Source organism: Cyprinodon tularosa, unplaced genomic scaffold (assembly GCF_016077235.1).
Source record: "Cyprinodon tularosa strain WSP-4 unplaced genomic scaffold, ASM1607723v1 ctg238, whole genome shotgun sequence".
Taxonomy (NCBI): domain Eukaryota; kingdom Metazoa; phylum Chordata; class Actinopteri; order Cyprinodontiformes; family Cyprinodontidae; genus Cyprinodon; species Cyprinodon tularosa.
Genome location: NW_024038890.1, coordinates 479,196 through 503,528, shown reverse-complemented (window position 1 = coordinate 503,528; position 24,333 = coordinate 479,196). Strand labels below are relative to the sequence as shown.

General features: G+C 37.5%; 3 protein-coding genes across 3 annotated transcripts; 1 reads left to right on the top strand and 2 right to left on the bottom strand.

Moving 5' to 3' along the window:
• Positions 1–2,202: 2,202 nt before the first annotated feature.
• LOC119784938 (dual specificity protein phosphatase 26-like) lies at positions 2,203–7,932 on the bottom strand. The gene is made up of 3 exons (XM_038287246.1): positions 7,385–7,932; positions 2,513–2,724; positions 2,203–2,426 (listed from the first exon to the last, which is right to left on the bottom strand). The coding sequence occupies exons 1-3, from the start codon at positions 7,561–7,563 to the stop codon at positions 2,230–2,232; spliced, it is 588 nt and encodes a 195-aa protein (XP_038143174.1). The 5' UTR covers positions 7,564–7,932; the 3' UTR covers positions 2,203–2,229.
• Positions 7,933–8,881: 949 nt separating this feature from the next.
• Positions 8,882–13,372, bottom strand: bag4 (BCL2 associated athanogene 4). Its single transcript, XM_038287296.1, has 5 exons — positions 13,106–13,372; positions 12,531–12,650; positions 12,139–12,357; positions 11,285–11,548; positions 8,882–10,301 (listed from the first exon to the last, which is right to left on the bottom strand). Exons 1-5 carry the CDS (start codon positions 13,181–13,183, stop codon positions 9,858–9,860), a joined length of 1,125 nt encoding a protein of 374 aa, XP_038143224.1. The 5' UTR covers positions 13,184–13,372; the 3' UTR covers positions 8,882–9,857.
• Positions 13,373–17,309: 3,937 nt separating this feature from the next.
• lsm1 (LSM1, U6 small nuclear RNA associated) lies at positions 17,310–23,624 on the top strand. The gene is made up of 4 exons (XM_038287240.1): positions 17,310–17,499; positions 17,641–17,709; positions 17,823–17,938; positions 23,071–23,624. Exons 1-4 carry the CDS (start codon positions 17,454–17,456, stop codon positions 23,239–23,241), a joined length of 402 nt encoding a protein of 133 aa, XP_038143168.1. The 5' UTR covers positions 17,310–17,453; the 3' UTR covers positions 23,242–23,624.
• The last annotated feature ends 709 nt before the right edge of the window (positions 23,625–24,333 follow it).

Here is a 24,333-nt window from a genome sequence, read left to right as displayed (position 1 = left end):
TCATATAAATATATGCATGTATGTATTTTTATGAACTCAGCCCCATTGTGTATATTTTTGAATAAAACTAAGTGATGAAATATTTATCTTCTGCACATTCAAGGTATTTCACACATGCATTCATTTTACAAGATAAAACCAGCTTCACATCAAGAATTTTTTAGAATATAATGCAATACCTTAAAATGACTGAATATGGGTTGCTAGTTTTAACACAATTTAAAGGAAGGCAAGAATTATGGTTTAGTCCTGCACAAAATTTTAACTCAACTGTTGATGGCTTTCATATGAACAGAGCAAAACATTGGTTTAAATATATAAAAAATATATTTATTTTATTGCAATCTGTCCTAATGATGGGGGAAATATGCTGTATTTTGGTCAGACAGAAAAATAATAACATCTGCCAATTCAATTAAAGTTTATCAGGTTTCAAAGCTCCTTGGACATTGTACTTTATGCATGAGTAATTTGGTGTATGAATGATTGAAAATCTGTTTCTGTGAAGATCTTTAAAATCCTCATAGTCCATATTCTGCTTTAAAACTAGTATACAGGCAATTTACCACATTATTTTAAGTGCTTGCTACGTATTATTTTTAGTATATATTTTTTTCTTCAATGGATCACATTGGGGGCTAATGTAATATACCTACTTAACTAGTTGCTTAACTAAAAAACAAAAAAAAACAAGTGTGGTTTGCTGCCATCTAGTGGGAAGATTATATAGTACACGTGTTAAAGGTTTAATACTTCCTAAATTAAATGTCATGAAACTTTATGGAATTTGCTATAAAGAGAGTAACTTGAATAATAAAAAAGGTTATATTTGCTATAATGATCTAATCTCAATTCACTAACTTGCAAAGTATAGACCTTCCTGTTGTCTGATGGTCTTTTATGAAGAGTCCTGTTCTTCACCTCAGAGAATGAAGGAAATTTATTTAAAAAAATGTCATCCAAAATTCACAAGACTCTTTTCATCCGGCTCATTGACATGGCTCCACTCTTTGCTTTTCAGAACAAAGAGTTGCCAGGCAGAGAAGTAATCCTACCTGGTAAAATGGACTTTCCCTCCAACACATACAGAAATTTAAAGCAAATAAAGCGGACTGGAATTTCAAGATCAAATGGGTAACAAATATAGAAACTTAACTGAGTAAAACAGCACCAAATGTAAAAATTAAGTTAATACTTGCTTGGTGCTATTTGGTCATGTCTCTCGGCATGACCACCATGTTCTCCATTTAGATCCCTTCATAATTAAACAAAAATACCCTCTCTGGAGTACAGTTTAAAAGACGTATTTCTGGGGCAGATGGTCATACTTAGGTCCAAATTAAGAAACAAGCCATAAAAAGTGTCTCAAAGCTGTAGTATACATCATTATTTTGTGGCGGACATTAAAATCTAGTATGGACAAAAGGTTACCTTTCTGGAAAACCTTTGTCGGGGTTTTCTAGCAGAAAATTCGATTTTATTTGGTCAGAATCTGAGACTTTTGGACAGACGATAGGTGAATTGTAAAAACGTTCTGATAATGAGTCAAAATATCTTAAAATAAGTGTATTTACCCCTTCAATGGAATCAGCCTTTTTACCCTTAAAATAAGATAATTAGATATTATGCACTTGAAATAAGAGACTACAGTTTTTCTCATTTTAAATGTAAATACCTTGTTTCATTGGCAAAGTGTCTCACTTACGTCATCAATTAAAGAAAAAAATCACTTATTTTAAGAAAAAATTACCTACTTAGAATTACATTTTTGTGCATTGTGATTTGTTTCAATATTACCTGTGTAAGTCTTTGATTTACCTCAGATTGTCCGATTATTCCAGGGTTTAATAAATAGTTAAAATGTGTGTTTCTTGAACTGCAGGAAATTGTATACTATATTGAAATTAGGATAATGGCATAAAGGAAATAATGTCTTCTTTACCCAGAAGATTATTCATAGACTGGATCAACACCAAGGTTCACAAACAGGCCATCTGCATGTCTTTATGTCAAAGAAGAGGATTGTTACTAATTACTTTGCTTTCATTTTGGGATTTGAAACTGTTTTCGATGCCTGTACTAAAAATTTTTTTTTTTAAATCTATCTAAAATGCTCATTTTAATCATTATGTTTCTGCTATCTCTTCTCTGCAAATATTTAGTCCAGACTAGTAGAAGTGAACAGATCTGAGACGATGGCGCTTAAATGAAAGCTTGGTTCCTTATGGTTTAATGATGTTTGCCAAAGAGCTGCTTGTCCAGTTGGATGAGCTGTCGGAGGAAACCTCGATTCGGGATCACACCCCGATTGTCCTTCACAGCACAAATAGCCTCCACTAGAGTCAGCTTCTGCTTCAGCATGAGGTAAGCCAGCACCAGAGTGGCAGAGCGACTGACACCAACATGGCAGTGTACCAGAACTTTGCCTGAAAATCAGAGAGAAACATGAGATTTAAATATATTCTTCTTAAACAGAGTGTAAATGTGTCCAAGTTAATCTATTTTCTCTAACCTCCTGCATTTAGTCCTCTGTGGATAAAGTCTGCAGCAGCCTGAAAGTTGGTGCTCATGTCATAGTTGCAGGAGTCATGTGCTTCTATGCCCATGTAGTTGATCTTTAGTCCCTCATATATGCCTGGCTGCCCTCTCCTTTTACTGTGAGCTGCATTCAGGACATGAGTGAAGCGATGTTTCGATAGATCTGCCTGGTTTTCTGCACTCAATCTTAAAAACACAGAAAAATTGGAGGCAAAGTTTCAGCACTGCCAAAACTCTTTTAAAAATACATATAAAAAATTCTTAGAATGAATATATTTTCCCTTAATTTGATAGAGATGATAATTCAATATTATGAACCTGAAATTCTTATTTTAAACATTTTATTCTAAAGTATTTATGTACTGAGTGGCGTGACTAACAACATTTAATAACTTATCAGGCAGACAAAAAATATTTATGTATATATGGGCAAATGTTAATATTATAAATACAATAAAATAAAAACAATAAAAGTTGAATTGCATTGCTAAATGAATTCTAGAATAAATAATTTTTCCTTTTTTTATTTGTGAAACCTTTATCATTCACAGAAAGGCTTGTTAAACTCTTTAGTACCTATTTTGTTAAATATTATAGAAATGCATGCTGCTCCATCAATTCTAGTTTTTCCTAAATTCTAATGTTTACTTTTTTTCCAGGTTCCATGTTATTTGAAGCAGATCTCTTTTGTCAGGATAAAAGTTACCATCATCACTGTAAAGTCACAAGGTTAGGATAATAAGAATGAAAAGCGTACATACAGTGCTGGCCAAAAGTATTGGCACCCCTGCAATTCTGTCAAAGAATACTCAATTTCTGCCAGAAAATGTTTGCAGTTACTAATACATTGGTATTAATATGACCATTTATTTTGCACAAAAAAATCCCAAATACAAATTGGCAAAAAGCCAAATTGCATATAATTGCACACTCAACACGACAAAAGGGGGCAGACAACAGTATTGGCAGCCTTTGAAAAATCCTGTGATGCTTCTCTAATTTGTGTAATTAACAGCCCCTTTTACTTACATGTGGCACATTACAGGTGGTGGCAATAACTAAATCACGCTTGCAGTCAAAATGTAATCAAGTGGACTAAACCTCAGTCCCGTGTCTTTATGTGAAGCACACTGAGCATGGAGAAAAGAAAGAAGACCAAAGAACTGTCCGAGGACTTGAGAAACAAAATTGTGAGGAAGCATTGGCAATCTAATGGCCAAGACCTCAACGTCCATGGCAAACCTCCCTAGATGTGGACAGAAGTGAAAAAAATGAGAAATTTCAGAAAAAAATTGTGCGGATGGTGGATAAAACTCGACTTACATCCAAACAAGTTCATGCTATCCTGCAGTCCGAGGCTACAACAGTGAACTGAAGAAAAAAAAAAAAAATCTAGAAATAAGAAAAGAATTCTTAAAATAAGTGTATTTACCCTTAATTTGAGTAGGTAAATGAGTTGATCTGTCATTTTTGCCCTTAAAGTAAAATATTTAGATATTGCATTTGAAATATGAGGCTGCAGTTGTTCTTTTCTTATTTTAAATGTAAATTATTTCATTCCATTGGCAAATGGAATGAGTATTTTCACTCTTAAAATAAGATATTTAGATAATATCCATTTGAAATAATACAATGAAATTATTTTTTCTTATTTTAATGTAAGGTGAAAATGGCTTGACTGTATTTGGATTTTTTTCCTGTGTAAATTATCAGTTGGCGTCTGAATGAATAGGGACTCTATGGTAGGATATCCAGGAGGACCCCACTTCTAACCCAGACATAAAAGACAAGATGGAGTTTGCCAAAAATTTACCAATGTTCTCTGGTTAGATGAGATAAAAGTAGAGCTTTTCGGGAAAAAAACATCAACATAGAGTTAACAGGAGAAAAAAACCCAAGGCCTTAAAAGAAAGGAACACCGCTCCTACAGTAAAACATGGTAGAGGTTCCCTGATGTTTTCGGGTTGCTTTTCTGCCACTGGCACTGGACTGCTTGACAGTGTGCGTGGCATTTTGACGTCTGAATAACTAATTTTGCAGCGCATTGTAGGGCCCAGTGTGAAAACGCTGGGTCTGCCTCAGAGGTGCTGGTTTTTCCAGCAGGACATTGACCCAAAACACTTCAGATAGCACAAAAAAGTGATTTGAGAGTAAGCACTGGAGACTTCTAAAGTGTACAGCAGTGAGTCCAGCCCTGAATCCCATACAACACCTGCGAGAAGATCTCAGGGATCTGGAGCAGTTTGCGAAAGAAGAATGGTCTACAATTCAAACAAGAGCATTGTAAGAAACACATTGATGTGTACCAGAAGCAGTTGTTTAGTTATTCTGTTTGAGTTTTGAGGGAAATAATTGATAAATTAAATTCTCTTTTGTCTTTTTTATTGTAAGCAAAATAAATGAATAGATTAATAACAAAGCATTTGCAATTGCAATCATTTTCTGGAAGAAACTGAGCATCTGACAGAATTGCAGGGGTGCTAATTCTTTTAGCTAGCACTGTAGATATGTCTACATCAAGAAAAAGGCCGCTCTTAAAGTGGACATAGGCCTGTAATGCAAGCAGTATAACATTTGGATTGGACATTAAACGTCCCATATTATGCAAAATTCCCATTATAAAGCTTTCGTAACTTTCGTGTCCTGAAGCCCGTGTATGAGGTTCCCAAATGAAAAAAAAAAAAATTTTAATAATAGTAATAATACATTTTATTTAAAAAGGCGCCTTTCTGGACACTCAAGGTCACCGTACAAAAACGTAAAAAGTGTCAGAAAAAATAAAAATAACAATTATAAAGACATTTAAAAAAATACAGAGGCTGTGACAGTAAAATTGATATTTTTTAAAGAGAATAAGCAATCTTGAACAGATGGGTTTTGAGTTGCATTTTAAAATGGAGAATTGAGTCCGTATTTCGAAGTTGGGGTGGTAGAGAGTTCCTCTATTATTACCTATCTCCATCTCTTACCTGATGAGTGTGCTCAAAATTTGGGCTTATCTCCTCTTATGATGTCATAAAGGGAAATAAGCTGTAACAGCCCATCGGTCAAGCTACGGCCTTCATCTTATGTATCTTTCCATGCTCCTAGGCTATCTTTATGAACTCTGACATCCAGTGGAAGACTAAATAAGAAGTATTGTGGTAAAAGGCTGTCTGCCTAATCTGGGAGGAATTTTCCTGCACAAATGGCAAAAACATGCTCTGAGGGCCTCATAGTTAATATTTTTCTAATATCAAATTTAGAATAATAAGGGGTGTTAAAATAATGACACAGCCTATCAGAAAGGCAGCAACTTGGTGTGACACAGTAAGAACCTAAAGAACCTGATTTTCAGGGCTTATCTCCATTATTTTGATGTAAAAAATTCTGCATTTCTCTCTAATAAGCTCAATTAAAAAATGTTTAAGCCCTGTAAGAAAAAGTGTTATTTATACTGAGTTCTAATTCAGCAGCTGCGTCCTGCAAAGGTCAGATTCGTTAGCCAATTAGTTCATAGCGGGGTGCCGTGACCTGTTTGGATTAGAAGACTCCTCTTTATGCCAACTAATACACCCTTCTTTTCGCCTGTTTGGAAGGACAGGTATGGTGTGTCCTACGTAGCCTTGGGTATCCCATGATTCATTGCGAGTCCAAGCAAGCTGGCTGCTCCGTTTTCAGAGGTAAAAGGGAAATGGCGCCAAACGGTGGTAAATATAGTAAGCTCAGTTTTATATAATACAAGTATGTGAATTGTCTGAAATGAATGGAAATAACAGTTTTAAATGGTGAGTCACATATTTGGTGGGTAATGTTTGATTTATTGTAAGGTTTTATGTTTCCCTGTGCAAATTGGTTTGACTGATATTTAAGCTCAGATCGCTATGTCTGCAGCGTGGGGACTATAAATCTGATATTTGTGATGACGGTACTGCTGCTGAAAATGTTATTAAGACACAGAACAACAGTGAGAAGTTTGGCATCCATTCTTTTCCTGCTTTATGTGTCGACTGTCACTGTTGCTAGGCAACACAGTGTACGCTGAGTGAGGGGCATTGGACGCCGGAGAAGGCTGGACCTGTATGAATCCAAAGCGAAACTCTTTCGTCCTCCTTACTTTCTCGCCCCTAAAAGGACCCAGTACAAGTAGAACAGGTCCTTGCAGGACGCAGCTGCTGAAATCGAACACAGCCTTAGAGTGTTACTGAAAGAGGCAAAGAGAACTGGGAATAACCAAAGGCGCCTTCAGGGTGCAGTAACACACATTACCAACCAGTATTTAGAATAAGCATCATGTCCCCTCCAGTAACAACTTTTAATGTTTGCTGTATACCAAGCTAAGTTCTAAAATTCAAAAAATCTTCAGCAGATAGAAAGTAAAACTGAACTAAATTTTATGTAGAGGCAAGAAGACTAATTTTAACAAAGTTTTTTTAGTTGCATCATTGTTTAAAACAAGTTTGTTTTCCATTCATTTAACTTTCACTCCAATATAAAAGCTAGATGAGTTTCTCTTTCTATTATTTCTTTTTAGCTGTATTATCTTTTAAAGGCACCTGGATGTGAAAACCTTTGGCTAACCATTTATTTTTTTATAAGCCCGATAAATTAAGCTTGCAAATACTTTGAAAGTGACTGTCTGATATGTAGACCATGTGAAGTATGCTAAAGGGAAACCAACCAAGACTAGAGTATGCTTTCATGGCTTGACAAGGATTATGTTACTCATTTCCTTTTTAAAACTAATTTACGATCCATTTCGGTTTCACACACAACTTTATACATATTTCAAAGTAGTTAAAAAAAATAAAAGATGCTTGTGCAGTTAAAAAGGAAAAAAAACTGGAGGAAAAGATGAAATTCTTACTGATCGCCAATGTAAAGCCTCGGCCAAACCTCATCTGCATGGCTGATGATGGCTTTGCCTGTAAACAGGAGTCTCTCCAGCTCGAACACCGCCAAACCAGGTGAACTAAGATCAATCTCCACTTTCCGACACGGTCGCTCATCATTCCAGGAAGCTGGAAGCTTGGATTTGTATGACATTGCTGCTTCCTCTCACAACTCAGCTAAATTTCAAATGAGGAAAAGTTGATCCACTAAAATAAAATGAGAAGTAGATATTGCTGTTTTGTTTTTTTTAAACAGCTTTAAGACTCGGTGGAATCCTCTGCAGCCACTCTGACGAACACAACACACTGAACAACACCGGGGATTTTAGTCTCAAGCCTCTGATTTACTCACAGAAACACCGGATCTCCGTGTTGTAAGGACATTTGACCCTTACGCTGAATCTAGGCTGCATGCCTCAAGCCTTCAGGGGTTTGAGTTATGCTTTTAAATTAAAATAGCAGCCTATTTAAAGATGCGAACACTGGCTGGAAGAGTGTGGCCCCAGGGCAAGTTTCCATTGGATGGAAGAAAGGACAATTCAGTTTTGTATGCCACAGAATAGCTGCTTTTCCAAGAAAATACATCAATGTAGTTTAGAGTTTTAAAGAGTGACTTAATAAGGAAACTATAAAAAAGGAAATTTTTTTGCTGACTAATAATAGTCTCCAGACAAAGATTTCCATCTTGCATCTTGTGTTGGAAACAATATATATCAACGAAAATAATGCAAAAAAAAAGTTGTTTTCCATGCAAACCTTTTGTTTGTTTTTAATATTTTTCTTTCTGATCATATATATGTATAAAAAAAAATCACCATAACAAATATGGCACTTTTTTCTTTTTGAAAAAAATAAAAATAAAAAAATCAGCATGACTGTTTTAAACAGGGGAATAAACAAAAAAAAAGAAGAAAAAAAAAAGGGAAAAGCGATGCACATACACAGCTTAAACAAGAATTTGTGCCGTAGACCAGTGGTTCCCAACCTTTTTTTTGACTAATGTTCCCCTTTAGGCATTTTGTCTCACTATGAGTTCCTGATGATTGTCCAAAAGTGGAACATACAATAACGGATAATAAAATAAAAAATTTTTATCTTTTGAGCATTTAATTCTTTGGCATTTTAACCTTTCAATCTCAAAAAAATAAAATACAATAAAAAATATGTTGCCTTGAAGTTAGTAAGGAATCGAAATAAATACAAAATAAAAACATATTATAAATCTGTATTTATAAAACTGGAGCTCTTCTGAGTAACTCTGTTATAGTCAGATTTAAATTTGATGAATTTGGAACAAAAATTATAGTCAGACAGACCCAATTAATTTTTTGTTTTCAGCAAGACACCTGAGCTGCTTTGATGAAAAACCGCTGATACCAGGCTGTTCTCTACATCCAATCTGTTCTTCTGCTTGGTTTTGATGCGTGAGAAAAACTTGTGTAATTGTCCAACTGAGTCCTCACAAACCAAGATAGATCACAGATCCATTTTATTCTACTACCTAAGAAATTAAACATTTTCATGTACCCCTTGCAATGCACTTACGGACCACTAGGGGTACGAGTTCCCCCGGTTGGGAATCACTGCTCTAGACAAATAAACCAACTTAACCTTTGTGCATACTGGTGTACTCAACACTGCCTTTAAGGATAAACCTTGATTGAAATATTTAAAGCTTCATATTTTTACTTTAAAAGAGAGTATGAAAAAAATCTACTTTTAAAAGTAATTATTATCCTTAGCTTCTAGAATGAAATACATAGAATTCACATGTAGGTCTTAATTGTACGACTCCACTGCCACGGCAAAAGTAATGAGGACAGCGATCTTTAGGGGGTTTTCAATAATCTGCTACAGTATGGGCTGAGTGATAGGCTGAGACTGCTTATCTGACACTACAGTGCATGCAAGGCTGAGAGATTAAAAGAACCACTGCAACAACTGCTGCAGAGACGGCGCCACAGGAGGGGACAACAGTATGACCATGCAGATGTTCTGATTATCAGCTGAGAAAGGGTGTGTTTTGCTCCAAGAATGATCCAATGATATCGGACCACAAATCCAGACAATGTTCTAAATGTGTAATGACTTAATAAACATTAACAGCTGCTGTGTAGCAGGACGCCATGTTGGTGAGGGCGTGACGTAAAGATGTGTTGAGCCAGAGTATCGGGACGCGTAGCGAGCTCAGTCACTCACAGAGGCTGAAAGTCACTTATGATGGACAAGTTTTATGCTGTAGGCAAAACCACTCCTCAAAGGAGGTTTAATATTTAGATCAAAATTGCATCTTTACTTGGGGTCTATGTCATTTTCTCTAAATTATGACATTTTGTAAGGAAACATTGTTACATCTCTGCAGAAGGAGACTGAACCCTCAATTTTTCCATGGAAGATCTAAGTGAAGAAAAACAAGAATAAGTGATCAACAGGCAGACAAAGTCCACTTTAGAAGGCCTTCTTCTCCAGCCGGTCCAGAATGGCCTGAATTCTCTGCACCGCCTCTTTGCGGGCCTGTCGAACACTGTCCTGTCCCTGAGTCTCCACAGAGTCCAGCTCCAGCAGCTCTTTGGTCAGCAGTTCCTCCAGATACCGGTAACTCTTGTCTGTTTTTCTCCCAACAAACTCATCCACGTCTTCCTGAAGCAGCTGAACCCTGGCCATGACCTGCTGGACCTTAGCTAGCCCGGGGTTGCCGCTCAGAGGCTGAGGTGCAGCCTGAGCAGCCGCTGGTTGGGGATCAGTTTGAGAAGGATTGGGATCACTTCGCCCGGCTTTGCTGTAAATCTGGGGAGGAGAACTTATTTCAGCAGGTTTTCCGTTGGGGGGATTTGGAGAGGGTGCTGGCCTGGGTTTAGGTTCCACCTGAGGGTTTCGCTGGTGCAGTTGCTCCTAAAAAAAGAAAAAATAATCATTTTTACATTTGACTTGTGCCTTTAATGCAAAATTAAACAAAAGAATAACGTATTTCATAAGAATTCACCTTTTCTTATATAACAAAAGCAAACTTTATTGCATTCTGTTGGGATTTTATCCGATAACATCAAATTGCACAGATTCGTTTTTTTGGCAAATAGAATCCTGAAAAGTCTGATCCATATTAGGCCCATGTGAGTCAAATGTTTGTAGAAACTTCTACTAGTGAATGATTCTACCAGCTCTGCATATCTAGGGACTAAAATTTGTGAAATATCTGTAAAATTGAAAGCTGAGTTCAATTGAATGGAGGTAAATTATGAAAAACAGTTTTCAAATCTTGTAAAAGATTTCCAGCTGAATTTGGGTCTGAGGTTTGTACCAATCCAAACCGCTTAACTGTAGCTCAGTGTCTGGAAGATGAACTACTGGTTGTCTCGCATGACTGCCCTGCTGAATATTGAAGTGTAGTCTGCGATATGTTTATTCCACGCCACAATGCAAAAGGGGAAAAATCACCAATCAGAGTCCTTCTGTCTGCAGTCACCTACAATTTGGGAGAGGTGCAGCAGAGTGTCTGCGGAGGGTGCGGGGACATCTCTGCGTTCACCGCGACACCTAGTTTTGAAGTATAAGTCAGCCTTTAGTCTTCATCATGCTATCGGTTCAATTCTAATCTCTAACAAACCTAAGAGGACTTAAGAAACTCAGCTGCACTGGACTTTATGAAGGGATATTGGAGAAGTGGTATCCGAATAGAAATTATGAACACCATTTTCAGATTTGTATGTATAAAAATAATTTAAAAACAACACTTTCTATGCAGCAGCATCTCTTAGCACGTTACCCTATAAAATCCCAATAAAAAACACCAATATTTGTGGATGTAATGTCAAAAAGAGTAAATAATTATGCAGGCATTGCATGCACTTCTGAAAGTCAACTTCACATATCCAGACCTTCGGCTGATAAGGAGGTGGAGCACCGGTTCCTGTTCCTGGCCACGCTGGAGGGTGTGCAGGGCGGACATAGTGGTTTTGTGAGGGCGGCTGCCCTTGGTGCCACTGCTGCTGAGAGGGAGCGTATGGAGCCGTGTGCCCCCAGGCATCGCCCTGAGGGCTGGGATGATGAATAGGCTGCCCGGTAGGATATGGAGGATTGGGAGGCACCGCATGTCCACCTTCACTGTAGTGTGGGTAGGGTCCAGATGGGTATCCAGGACCCTGAGAAAACAGACGATACAATATTGTTTTTAACTATCATTTCAGAGTTGTTTGGATGAACACATCAGTATTAAATAGACCGGGGTGGGCAATTCCAGTTCCTGAGGGCTGGTATCCTGAAGGTTTTACATCCTTTCTTTATCAAACACACCTGAAGCAAATGGCTGAGTTACCTACTCAGTATGCAGTCAGTTCCTCACAAGTCCTCTCAATCAACTAATAACTTGATTCAGGTGTGTTGAACCAAAGGCACATCTAAAAATTGAAGGAAGAGTCAAAACAAGCCTCACTTCCTACTAGCATCCTTAAACCATTCAACAAAGCTGCTGTAGGGAGCGAGATGACAGACTAGACCTCAGTTATAAAGACCACCTGCAACATGGCGGACTCCTCAAGCTGTTAAAAAGCTCAACTGCAGTTAAGATCATACACCTCTTATTTTTAACTCTTAGTTTTTAATTACTTTCCTCACAAATCTGTTACAAATTTAGGAGAAATACTGTCACTGTTTTGGTTGTTGCCCTTTACAGAATAATAAAACCAAGCAGATCTGAGTCAAGTTATGCATTTCATTCAAAATTGCATTATACCCCTTGACATTGTGGACCAGAATAATGATGATGATGCTGAGTGTGTGGTTGCCCAGGAGGCGCAGCACTCTGATCAGCCGGACAGCCTTGGTTTGGGTAGGAGCTCCTTGGAGGGTCAGCACAGTAGAACGGGTTGGATGGATGGAAACCCCCTGCTGGATATTGGTTTTGTCCAGCACTGTAGACTCCATGACCATTAGGATATCCTCCAGGCATCACCTTGGACCAAAGCAAAGGGGTTTAACTATTCATCTGTACAAATGCACTGCTAGAGAGATGTTAACGTGGGATAAAGTTGGACAAAAGAAAAAGAATACCAGAAAGTCTAAAGCAAAGTAAATATCAACTGGTCTGGACTAGAGGAACAGGTTATGCTGCATAGTGAGACTTACCTGTGGATTGTACTGTGGCTGAACATCTGACCCAGAGCCATATGCGTTTGTATAGTGGCCAATGGACTGAGACTGTGGATACCAGTAATGTGAAGGGTAACCTGGATACTGGGAAGCATCCTGTAAAGACAATAAAAACAAACAAAAGGAAATTCTTTTCAAGTTTAACAGCCTTGGTTGTTATAATCAGAGTGCCCTCTTAAACAAACAACATCTAATCGCAGTTAATCAATTATTGCGCTTCCTAAACCCTTTTTACGATGCAGCTACATTTATACTAGACTACGCTAACTTTATCAGTTTACTTGCTTCCTGCCAGATGCCATTTTCCACTATACGCACGCTGAATATGATAAATAAAAATAGCAGGAACAATAACAGCTTAACAGACAGGCTAGTTGTAACTATTACATAATGCAAGCTAGCTGTGTTAGCCTTGTAGCTAACGGCTTTCTACGTAAGCCACTACGGTATGATTTATACACTGTTTTACCACATATTTTCTTGATAAATAAAACGGTGCATTACATTTTCAATAGCAGGTCTGGTTATTCTAACCTTTTTCATTCACTCACCATGGCGGTGTTCAAGTTTCCTTGGTTATTTCCCGAGTTAGAAGTCGCGGGCCAGTCAGGTTTCAGATTTGACTGCATTTGATGGGGAGGAATTAGCTACGCGTGTTTCCCGGCAGCCGTCCCGTCATCTGTCATTATAAAGAGAAAAACCTTAAACTTGTTCACCGATACTTGTTTAATCCCCCGGCATTACCGGAGTGGTTTCTTATCAGAAGTATGGGTCAGGAGACTGACGCCAGGAAGCAGTTATATCCAGGCGGAGCTAAGGGAAATGCTGCACTGTCTCTTTAAAGAAAAGATAACAAAATGTCAAGATGTCTCACTAAGTCTCATTCTTATGGCATAGTAAATATCGTTTTGACAGTATAATTTGTAATTATTAATGTTCTATATTGTTCATGTATGTTTTTTTGTTTAGTTTTTTTTTGCGATCAAAAATAAGATATATATCTTTTTGACAACGTGATCGGCTCTGTACGGAGAAGGATTAGGGACACTGAAAAATAAAAAAAGGTTAACTGATTTTTAACATTTAGTTCAGTATAATATGTCAAAAAAGTCAGAATTCTAAGTTTAAAGTGACTTTAAACTTAGAATTTTGACCTTTTTCTCATAATTCTGACTTTAATCTCAGAATGTTGACTTTAATCTCAGAATTCTGACTTTTTTTCTCAAAATGCTGACTTTAAAGCCAGACAGACAAGCTCTGAGCCAACTACCACGTCAGAGGATGAAGAGAGCACATCCAGCCAGTCACAGTCAGAGAAACAGGATTACACTGGAAAAACAGGCCGATCTCAAACATCTGTAAACAAAGGTGTTGATGGCAGTTCCACATATTTCTGGTATTTCTCTCCAGGATGGAGTCACAGCCAAACAGGAACAGACAAGACAAAGCTACTTTGAGAAAAAGCAGAGAGAGCAGAACGTTAGAGATTAAACTAACAGATTCTGCAGAGTGGGGAATAGATATAGAATGAAGCAGAATAATGAAATAGGGGTCCCTTAATCTAAGCCTATAGCAGCATAACTATAGAGGTAGCTCAGGATAACCTGAGTCCCTCTAACTATACGCTTTACCAGAAAGGAAAGTTTTAAGCCTACCCATAAAAGTAGAAAGGGTGTGTGCCTCAAGGACTAAAACTGGTAGTTAGTTCCTCAGGAGAGGAGCCTTATAACTAAAGGATCTGCCTCCCATTCTATTTTTAGAAATTCTAGGAGCCTACAGTTACTAAAGTTGGATATTGGAGGGATAAAACTGCCGGAAATCTGTTTGTATAATGAAGCACTGAACATTTCTTTTTTTAGCTATATAAAACTAGAACTAGAGCTTAAGTTCTGAAAAAAACAGTCCCCTGACATAGTTGCTCCCATAAAACAAAACATTCAGATAAGTGCTTTTTTTAATGTTTTTTTTTCTTCTTTTTTTTTTTTTTTTTTTTACAGTTGTCAACCATGATCTCTTTCTTTGAATAGCTAGAAGCAGATATAGGATTCCCCATTCCAGATAAAATGTCTCAAATGCCCTTGTGTGCAGTGGTTGGGTTGTTTGCACTTGTCATTGCACTCTATGCACTATGCTTGAGCTAACATGGAGTGCACATAAAGTTTACAGATTTGTAGTAGCTATTGACTTTGAGCACTATGGGCTCAGCCCCTACTGAACCCACTCTAGGATTTTATTAGACTTGCCATATTATGGCTGAGTTGATGTTCATCTGTATCCCTTCCAGTAGTTTTGTTTGTGTCCTTTCATTTGCTCCCATATTCAGGGGTCATCGCAGCATGTCATTATAACTTCCTCTGACATGACAACGTTTTTACACCAAAACCCTACCTAGCCAACCTGATTTGATGGTTATGTAACTGTAATAGCAAATGCCTTGTACTCAGTCAGTACAACATAGTGATTCACTAAGCTTATAAAAGTGGAACACGGCTTACAAAAAGGCTTACATTTGTCAGTAAGATCTGTATATTTGTTTGTTAACAAAATATTCCAATAAAAAAAAGTACCCATGAAGGAGCCCTCCCCTATGACTTAAAAAGGTTGGTGACTCATATCAAACACAAACCAGCAGAAATGGTAGCAATTATAATAAGCTTAGAATGGGTAGAGGAGGTTAGACCAGACAGGGTAGTGGTCTGTACTGATTCCCAACAGTTTTCGAAAGTATTCAGGTAGAAGGAAATTATAGAAAAGATTTAGTATTAGAAATCCAGCACAGCCTATTTAATTATATAGGGGTGGCGTTGATATTTGGTTATGTTGGGTTCCAGAACATGAAGGTGTAAAAGGAAATGAAAAAGCAGATATACACTATATTGCCAAAAGTATTTGCTCACCCATCCAAATTATTGGAATCAGGTGTTCCAATCACTTCCATGGCCACAGGTGTATAAATTCAAGCACCTAGGCATGCAGACTGTTTTTACAAACATTTGTGAAAGAATGGGTCGCTCTCAGGAGCTCAGTGAATTCCAGCGTGGAACTGTGATAGGATGCCACCTGTGCAACAAATCCAGTCGTGAAATTTCCTCGCTCCTAAATATTCCACAGTCAACTGTCAGCTGTATTATAAGAAAATGGAAGTGTTTGGGAACGACAGCAACTCAGCCACGAAGAGGTAGGCCACGTAAACTGACGGAGCGGGGTCAGCGGATGCTGACGCGCATAGTGCGAAGAGGTCGCCAACTTTCTGCAGAGTCAATCACTACAGACCTCCAAACTTCATGTGGCCTTCAGATTAGCTCAAGAACAGTGCGCAGAGAGCTTCATGGAATGGGTTTCCATGGTCGAGCAGCTGCATCCAAGCCATACATCTCCAAGTGCAATGCAAAGCGTCGGATGCGGTGGTGTAAAGCACGCCGCCACTGGACTCTAGAGCAGTGGAGACGCGTTCTCTGGAGTGACGAATCGCGCTTCTCCATCTGGCAATCTGATGGACGGGTCTGGGTTTGGCGGTTGCCAGGAGAACGGTACTTGTCTGACTGCATTGTGCCAAGTGTAAAGTTTGGTGGAGGGGGGATTATGGTGTGAGGTTGTTTTTCAGGAGCTGGGCTTGGCCCCTTAGTTCCAGTGAAAGGAACTCTGAATGCTTCAGCATACCAAGACATTTTGGACAATTCCATGCTCCCAACTTTGTGGGAACAGTTTGGAGCTGGCCCCTTCCTCTTCCAACATGACTGTGCACCAGTGCACAAAGCAAGGTCCATAAAGACATGGATGACAGAGTCTGGTGTGGATGAACTTGACTGGCCTGCACAGAGTCCTGACCTCAACCCGATAGAACACCTTTGGGATGAATTAGAGCGGAGACTGAGAGCCAGGCCTTCTCGTCCAACATCAGTGTGCGACCTCACAAATGCGCTTCTGGAAGAATGGTCAAAAATTCCCATAAACACACTCCTAAACCTTGTGGACAGCCTTCCCAGAAGAGTTGAAGCTGTTCTAGCTGCAAAGGGTGGACCGACGTCATATTGAACCCTATGGATTAGGAACGGGATGTCACTTAAGCTCATATGTGAGTCAAGGCAGGTGAGCAAATACTTTTGGCAATATAGTGTATTAGCAAAAAGGGCTTTAGAGGGAACAATAGCAATTACAATTCCTTTTAGGAAAGGGGAAGGAAAATCACTAATAAGAGTTAAGAAATGGAAAAATGGCAAAAGAGGTGGAACAAAGATAAGAAAGGAAGAGGATTGTATAAGGCACAAAAATCAATATTAAATAGAATCATTAATGAGAGAAACAGAAGGGAAGAAGTAATAATCATCAGATTAAGAGTGGGTCATACCTATTTAAATGACAATTTATATCTAATAGGGAGGAAAAATAATGATAAATGTGAAGGATGTGGAGAAAAAGAAAATGTAGAACATGTACTGATGAACTGTAAAACTTATGAACATAAAATCGAGAAATTGAGAAGAATGGTTGGAAGGACATGCCAAGAATGGATTCTTAAAGGAATATTGGGAAATGAAGGAAATATAAAGGATATTCACAGATTAAGGAAAGCATTATTTATTTATCTATAGAATAAAAAAATAATAATAGAACTTGATGTAAAGTTATGTTGCTACACTCCCATACAGTAGGTGGCGGTATGCACCTTAAGGTTGTTTGCGATCCGCCATAATAGAAAAGAAGAAGTCCTACACAAACTCCTCACCACTTGGTGGCGGTATAGTGCAACAAATAGCTCTTTGTCAACCAGCATTAGACACGAGCAAGAAGCAGCAGCAGGAGACACTTCCTGCACTGATGTTAAGAGCATTATATTTCCAAATATTAATGGCTTGACAGTAAATAAGTGTGCTGGAAGTGAACAAACTGAAGCTCAACATGAACTACGTACCAGGGACCGCTAGCCTCATTGACGACATCGATAGTAAGCTGGAAGCATCGGCTCCCCTTTCATGATCACAAAACATTCATTGGAAGAGTTATTTTCTACTGAGACTTTAAATACCCATATTTAAAACATATATAATTTAAATTAATGGTGTTTATGTCTGGTTTTACTTTGCAGAAAAGCACCTGGTGCTGCTCCGAGATGGCAGAACTCTGATTGGTTACCTCAGAAGCATCGATCAGTTTGGTACAGCCTCTTAAAAATCAATGAAATTAACCATTTATTAAAAATAGTTTGATTTTCACAGGAAGTTTATGGTTTTAGTTGTTTCTTTCATGCATCCTGTTTCCGTTTCTCAGCCAATTTAGTGTTTCACCAGACGGTGGAGCGAATCCACGTGGGGAAAAAGTTTGGCGACATCCCGAGAGGAATTTTCATCGTGAGAGGAGAAAATGTGGTGCTGCTTGGAGAGATGGTCAGTATGACATTCTCACTCTGCGTTTGATATTGAAAGGAGGGAAATAAGAGTTCAGCAGCTCCTCTACATGGCTAATACTGCTGTGTTTCATTAAATACAAGGAGCCCAGTCAGTCAAATCACTTTTTTTATTTAAGTTGATGAAAATTAAGTGGTCATATTTCAAAATATAAATGTAAGAGTGCTAATATTCTTGACTATCAGAAAATACACTGAATTATTTAAGTTTTTGGTTGCACCTGAGCAACCTGAGTTACTTAAGTAGAAGTAAAAAACAGAAGCCACTATATGAATTGAAAGCTCAATCTTTCGACTATTTTTAAATATTCTTTCAGATATGGCCAAGGATGAGGGAGGTCTAATTGGTCTCCATCTCCTGATCTGATGCTTTCGCCTGTGTCCGACCTTTCAGACATTTCAACATCTTTTTCTGAATCCAACATTTTAGCATGGCATAGACCAGGCATTTCCAAAAGTCGGTCCTTGAGGGCCACTGTCCCGCAGGTTTTAGAAGTTTCCCTGCTTTAGCACAGCTGATTTACATTGATAGTTGATTAACAGGCTTTTGCTGAACTGCAGTCATCAGAATCAGCTGTGCTAGAGCAGAGAAACCTCTAAAACCTGCAGGACAGCGGCCCTCCAGGACTGACTTTGGGGATGCCTGGCATAGACAATTCACGTTTGAAGAACACCTGCTTGCATCTAATGATTTCCTTTAGCTAACCAATGAATGTTTGTGTTATATGACTCATCCAAATACACTAGTTTTCACTAGATGTGAATGGCGCCAATGATCTGCATTGGGTGGCGCACATGACGTGAAATACATTTTTATAAACTTTAAACCGAAGCCAAGAGTAACGAGTAACGTTTGTTTTAAAAATGTAAGGAATAGAAAGTACAGATACTTGTGTGAAAATGTAATGAGTAGAAGTCAAAAATAGGAGGAAAAATAAGAAATGGAGTAAAGTATAAATACCTAGAAAGTGTACTTAAGTACAGTAACAAACTATTTGTATTTCATTACTTGACACCTCTGCACCTGATGGTTATTTAGCAAATCAATTAATCTGTCTGTTTATTTAATTTCTATTCAGTTAATCCATTAATAATCAGATAGCCAAAGGTTCCTTAAAATTAAACAAGCTTAAACTAGAACTTTTCCACTTGAGGAGTTCTGGATAGAGCATATTGACAGCAGGGCTAAAACGATCGGATCATTATTAATCGTTTATTGAAAATAATCAACTAATTTAGTAATCGATTAATCATTAAATGTAGTATACAGACTCTAAAATGTGCCTTTAGCTGACAGAGCGGCTCACTTAGAGCAGTAAATAAACCAAAATTGTAAAAAAAAAAAAAAAAAAAAAGTGTAAATGTTTTGTTCTCGCCTGTCAATATGCACTATGTGGAAAAGCTTCATTTTCACTTGGTTTAATTTTGCAAAAAGTTTTTTTTAAAGGAACCTTTTGCTGTCCGATTATTAATTGTAAAAAAATAATTGACAGATTCATGGATTTGCAAAATAATCGTCAGAATAGTCAGTTACAGCCCGTAATTGACAGATGAAAACAATTTTTTTTTAATCTCGAATGCAAAATGTTTAAATGTTTTTTTTTTCCACAATTTTTGCTATAATTACTGCTCTAAGTGGGTTGCTCTGTAAGCTAAAGGCGTGTTTTAGAGTCTCTATACTCCATCTAAGGATTAATCGATTACTAAATTAGTTGATGATAATTTCAATCTTAAAATAGTCTTAAGAGGAAACGGAGATTTATAAACGGAATTGAAAAACCTTTTTGTGTTTTTCTTTTTTTTTTTTTTGGTTGCCAAAATTATAATTTTCACATCAGTGAACTTTAAAATTAAAGTTTTACCATGATCATTTATGTATATTTTTTTTAAATTAAGGCAGGTATTTCAGATTAAATTCAATTATTTTTATATCTCCACCAGGTAAGCTTTGATATTATTTATTTCAGTTTTCCAGATATACGACTTAAGATATTTCTCTTATAGTTCATTATGTGTAGAGTATCATAAAAAGAGTTTCAAAAGGTTTAATCTAAAGCATCCCAATGAATACCGGTTTTGTTGGACCAACACTTTTACACATTGACCTGCAAATTCAGGAAAAAGGAAAAGGGGAAAAAATGGTGTTGGGTGACATCCTGGGTATTTTCTCCTTCTCTTCAGGAGCTCTTAAAGGCACACTATGCAACATTTTCCAGTTAATTAATGTGTTCCATAACGTTTTGGATGATTAAATGAGTCATTTCAGGTTGAACAAAGGTATTCTCGGCCGCCCTGGTGATCTGTGGGGGAAATACTGCACTTGCAATTGCAGGAGCACCGACCCGCACCCACAGGCTCAGAAGTCTCGCGAGAGTCGGTCTGGCTTTACGGCGATAACTGCTACACGCCCCAGTTAAAAGCATGCTCGTTGCTAGCACAGTGGCAATCTTTGTGCAGTCATTCGTTGCATTCGCCTGTCTGCTAAGCTCAAAACAACCCCGCCTGGCTTGACGGAGAAACCAGGAGAACAGCTGTGCATATTTACGACAGTGCACTTTTACTTTTGCCCTCTGGGGGGAGCCTCGCTGGAAAATCAACACCGGTTGCATAGTGTACCTTTAAAGCGGCCTTTTTGGGGGGTTTTTTGTAGAAAAATAAAATTCTGTTTGACACCGTTTCATGTTATAATTTAGTTGAAAAATTGCAGCTATAGTTTCGTATACATTCATTTTTTAATGTATATAATATTTAAAAAAACTGCGATATGCATAAATAAGCATAATGCAATACGTTTTTTTTATTTTTATTTTTTTTTTAACCAAAGATAGCTTCCTGTTTTCCAACATGTTTCCACGTAAAATTCATGGTTTACTTTTGGTGTGTTGATGGTTTCATCATAATTCTGTTACCGATTCCTTCTTACTTTAAAACATAGTGGAAAAACAAAACGGCAAAAAAGAGGAAACTTTTAAAAACAGCAAATGGTTGAGATTAATTCTAATCTTTGGTATGCTGACCCGCACGCTTAGGCGTTACCCCACACTGCAGAGACAGTCGACCTCCATGGATAACACACAGAGATGAGTCATTGAGTCAAACTCCTGTCTCTCTGTAAACATACATCATGTAATTAGTCCAAAATTGTGCTGGCATTAGTACAGCGTGTTCTATTACAGTGACATCAGGCTGCTTTTTATGACCGTCTATGTTTGTAGGATTAGCATTTTAGCAGCCCTGGTAAAGATATGTAAAAAGCCTTAAAATCAATTTGTATTTACTATTTTTATTGCAGTCATATGATCTCTAAACTCTAAAATTGTAGAATATGTTACCTGTTTTAGTACATTGATTCAGTGCGGCTTTCATCCTAGACTGAGAAACATTTGTTTGTTTTGAGATAATCACAATTTTCACTCGGGAAAAATTCCTTTAAGAGTAAGTAAAGTATTTATTTTTTACCCTTAGCTTTTTTTATTTTGATCAGGTGTCAAAGATCACTCTTTTTCTTTAATGTCAAAATAATCAATTATTACATATAATGGCGTATATATTTTGTTATTCAAAGTGGGAAAGAGGGAAAAAAAACATGCTTTTTAAGTGATACAGATGTTAGTTTGTCTTCATAGATCTGAAAATATCTATAAGAAAAAAACTATTTTGGGCTAAAAATTAGGAAGATGCAAAATCAGAAAAGCTCATGGTAGATCAGGAAAACTGGTTGTCTGGGAATTCCACTGGAGGGCCATCTTTTAATCATTTATTTTACAAAAACGAAAATTTACATGTTGTGTTTGTACAATATAGATAAATTATTTGCCTATGAGTACCAGAGCCGTTTACTCCACAAAAATGATATCCAAAGATGGGTTCCTAATAGCAAAATTTATTAAAATGAAATAAATACTGGATCTGGCATGAAAGGATTTAGGCCTCTTTTTATAATAGTAAAGTGTTAGAACAGTTGGGTTATATGCATGCATAGGAGAAACTGTTAAAACCAGAACCCAATGGGCTCTATGCACAACTCCACTATGTCCTGAATTTGAGGCAGCTCTTTGTTTCCTGTCTTTAATTAATGGATGGACTGATTAATCCACATGTGTCTGGATTAATCAATTCATCCAGTTGAAAAAGACAGGAAACAAAAGAGCTGCCTTTAGTTCAGGGAGTAGTGCATTTGTGCTCATTGTGGAAGGTCTGAGCATTTCTAAGCAACGGATACAAAGCAGCAACCCAGGGAAGCAATAGGCCCATAAGTGGTATTCAGTTCATTTTTGTAGGCTTTCTTCTCTTCCAGAAGCTGCTAAAAAAAAAAAAAAAAATATATATATATATATATATATATATATATATATGAAATTCGAAAAGTAAAATTCTTGTATTTCACAACAGATCTCAATATAATTTTGTCATCGAGTCTCTGAACAGGAGAACGATCCAATACACCTGGGCAAACAACTCATCAATGAATCAGGAGATACAAAAATCATCCAATCAGTCACCAACCCATAAAAAAAAACGTAAAAAAGCAAATCATGCTGCGTTGGTGAGCAGAGAGTAAGAAAGAGGACCCTGAAGTCTGTTGACTTAAAGATATGCAAAGAGGAATAATGAAAATGTATCTGATTCCTTCAATTAATGTCTTAAAGAAGTTTTACACAGTATAACCAGCAGGGGGCGCTAATAAGTAAAAGTTTAAGCTTTTATTTTAGGTTTATGCTGCTCTAATAAGATTCATCCATTTTTAATGACTTTTACACATCCTAATAAGCGGTTTTGGCAAACGTGGAGGCTGTTTTTACAGGTCCAGTTCAATGTATTGGCTGTTTACGCCTAGGATCAAAGGTATGAATGTGGTATAAACGTTATCATTCCTTTAAGTTTGGCTGATCGTTCAGTCCATTTTCAGTTTAGCACCACTCCTTATTACTGATTAAAAACACGGATCAGTGGTGGTGATGTCGATTATTGGCAACACCCATTTATGAAATCTGAGATGTCAAGCAGTTGGGAGCAATTTTTTAAAGAAAATAACTTTTAGCGGGTACTCTGCAAAGCCGCTTGTTTAATAAATAAAGCAGAGTTAAAACCTGGGGCTTTGTCTCCCTGCAGGACGTGGACAAACCCTGTGACACCATCCTGCAGCAGGTCTCCATTGAGGAGATCCTGGAGGAGCAGCGGCTGCAGCAGCAGGCCAAACAGGAGACAGAAAAAGTGAAGATGCAGGTCCTGAAGGATCGAGGCCTATCCATTCCCAAAACGGATAATTTGGACGAGTACTAAAACAGCCTTTTTTTTTTTTTTTTTTTTTTCCGTCTCTTGTAAACCTCTCTCCGTTTGTATCGGACTGATAACTTGTACTTTTGATCCGATTGTGTTGTGTTTTGGGTTCTTTGTGCAGATCTGTCATTTTGGATCCATTTACTGTACTGGTCAGATTTATTTTCAAGTATTTTGAGAAAAACAAATGTTTGCCGGCTTTTCAAGATCATATAAGCAAAGTATAAAAATGTATTTTTTTCTGAATTACTGGTAGTAGTTTTAAGTTTACAAAAGCACTTTTTATTTTGTCAGAATGTGATGAGCTATCATGTTTAAGGATGTCTGCTCATGACGAGCACTACTCAAATAAAAGAATTAGTTTGTCATTATCAGAGCTGATATTACATTTCTCTATATTGTATTTATTTATAGAACATCTCATCTTATGACTTGATAGCATAACAAACTGGATGTACCCTTCAGGTTGCAGAGTTACTACCTTTATTGGACTACAAACAAAAGGCATCATTCACTATGGTAATTGGATTAAAGGGTATCGGTGGATCAGACAGCCTGTGTCCTGTTAGAGATCAGGGCGCGTCCGGACTGATTGATCTTATCTGCCCTCGACAGTCAATAATAATTCCGATAATTATTTAGACTGATGATGATCATGAATCCGAGCTGCTGTAAGGGAGACCGCTGTAAAACCAATTACTGCCGCTGCCACATGGACTTGCCTTCTTCCGCTGTTCGATATATTTAATGACATCAGTATAACTTGTTTCAATGGGGGGGACAGTTTCCTTGGGGATTCCAAGCAGGTTCATGTCATCTGGACTCTGAAATGAAAGCTATCAAATCTGCATAAAATAACAGGCTTCTACAAAATCTGTTCAATAGAAAGGAAAAACAGTTTTTATTTTTTCAGATCCTGATCAGCATCTTAAATTTATACTTTGGCGTTTGTACAGTTGTCTTCATTTTAGTTCCTTTTTTCTATCCACTTCCTGCAGGTTATGCGCAGTGCTGTGCTCTAATTCAGTGTACCTGCATCTAATGGCTGGAGAAGTAACATCTTTTAGGGCACTAAAGGATGCTGTCCAGCCAAAA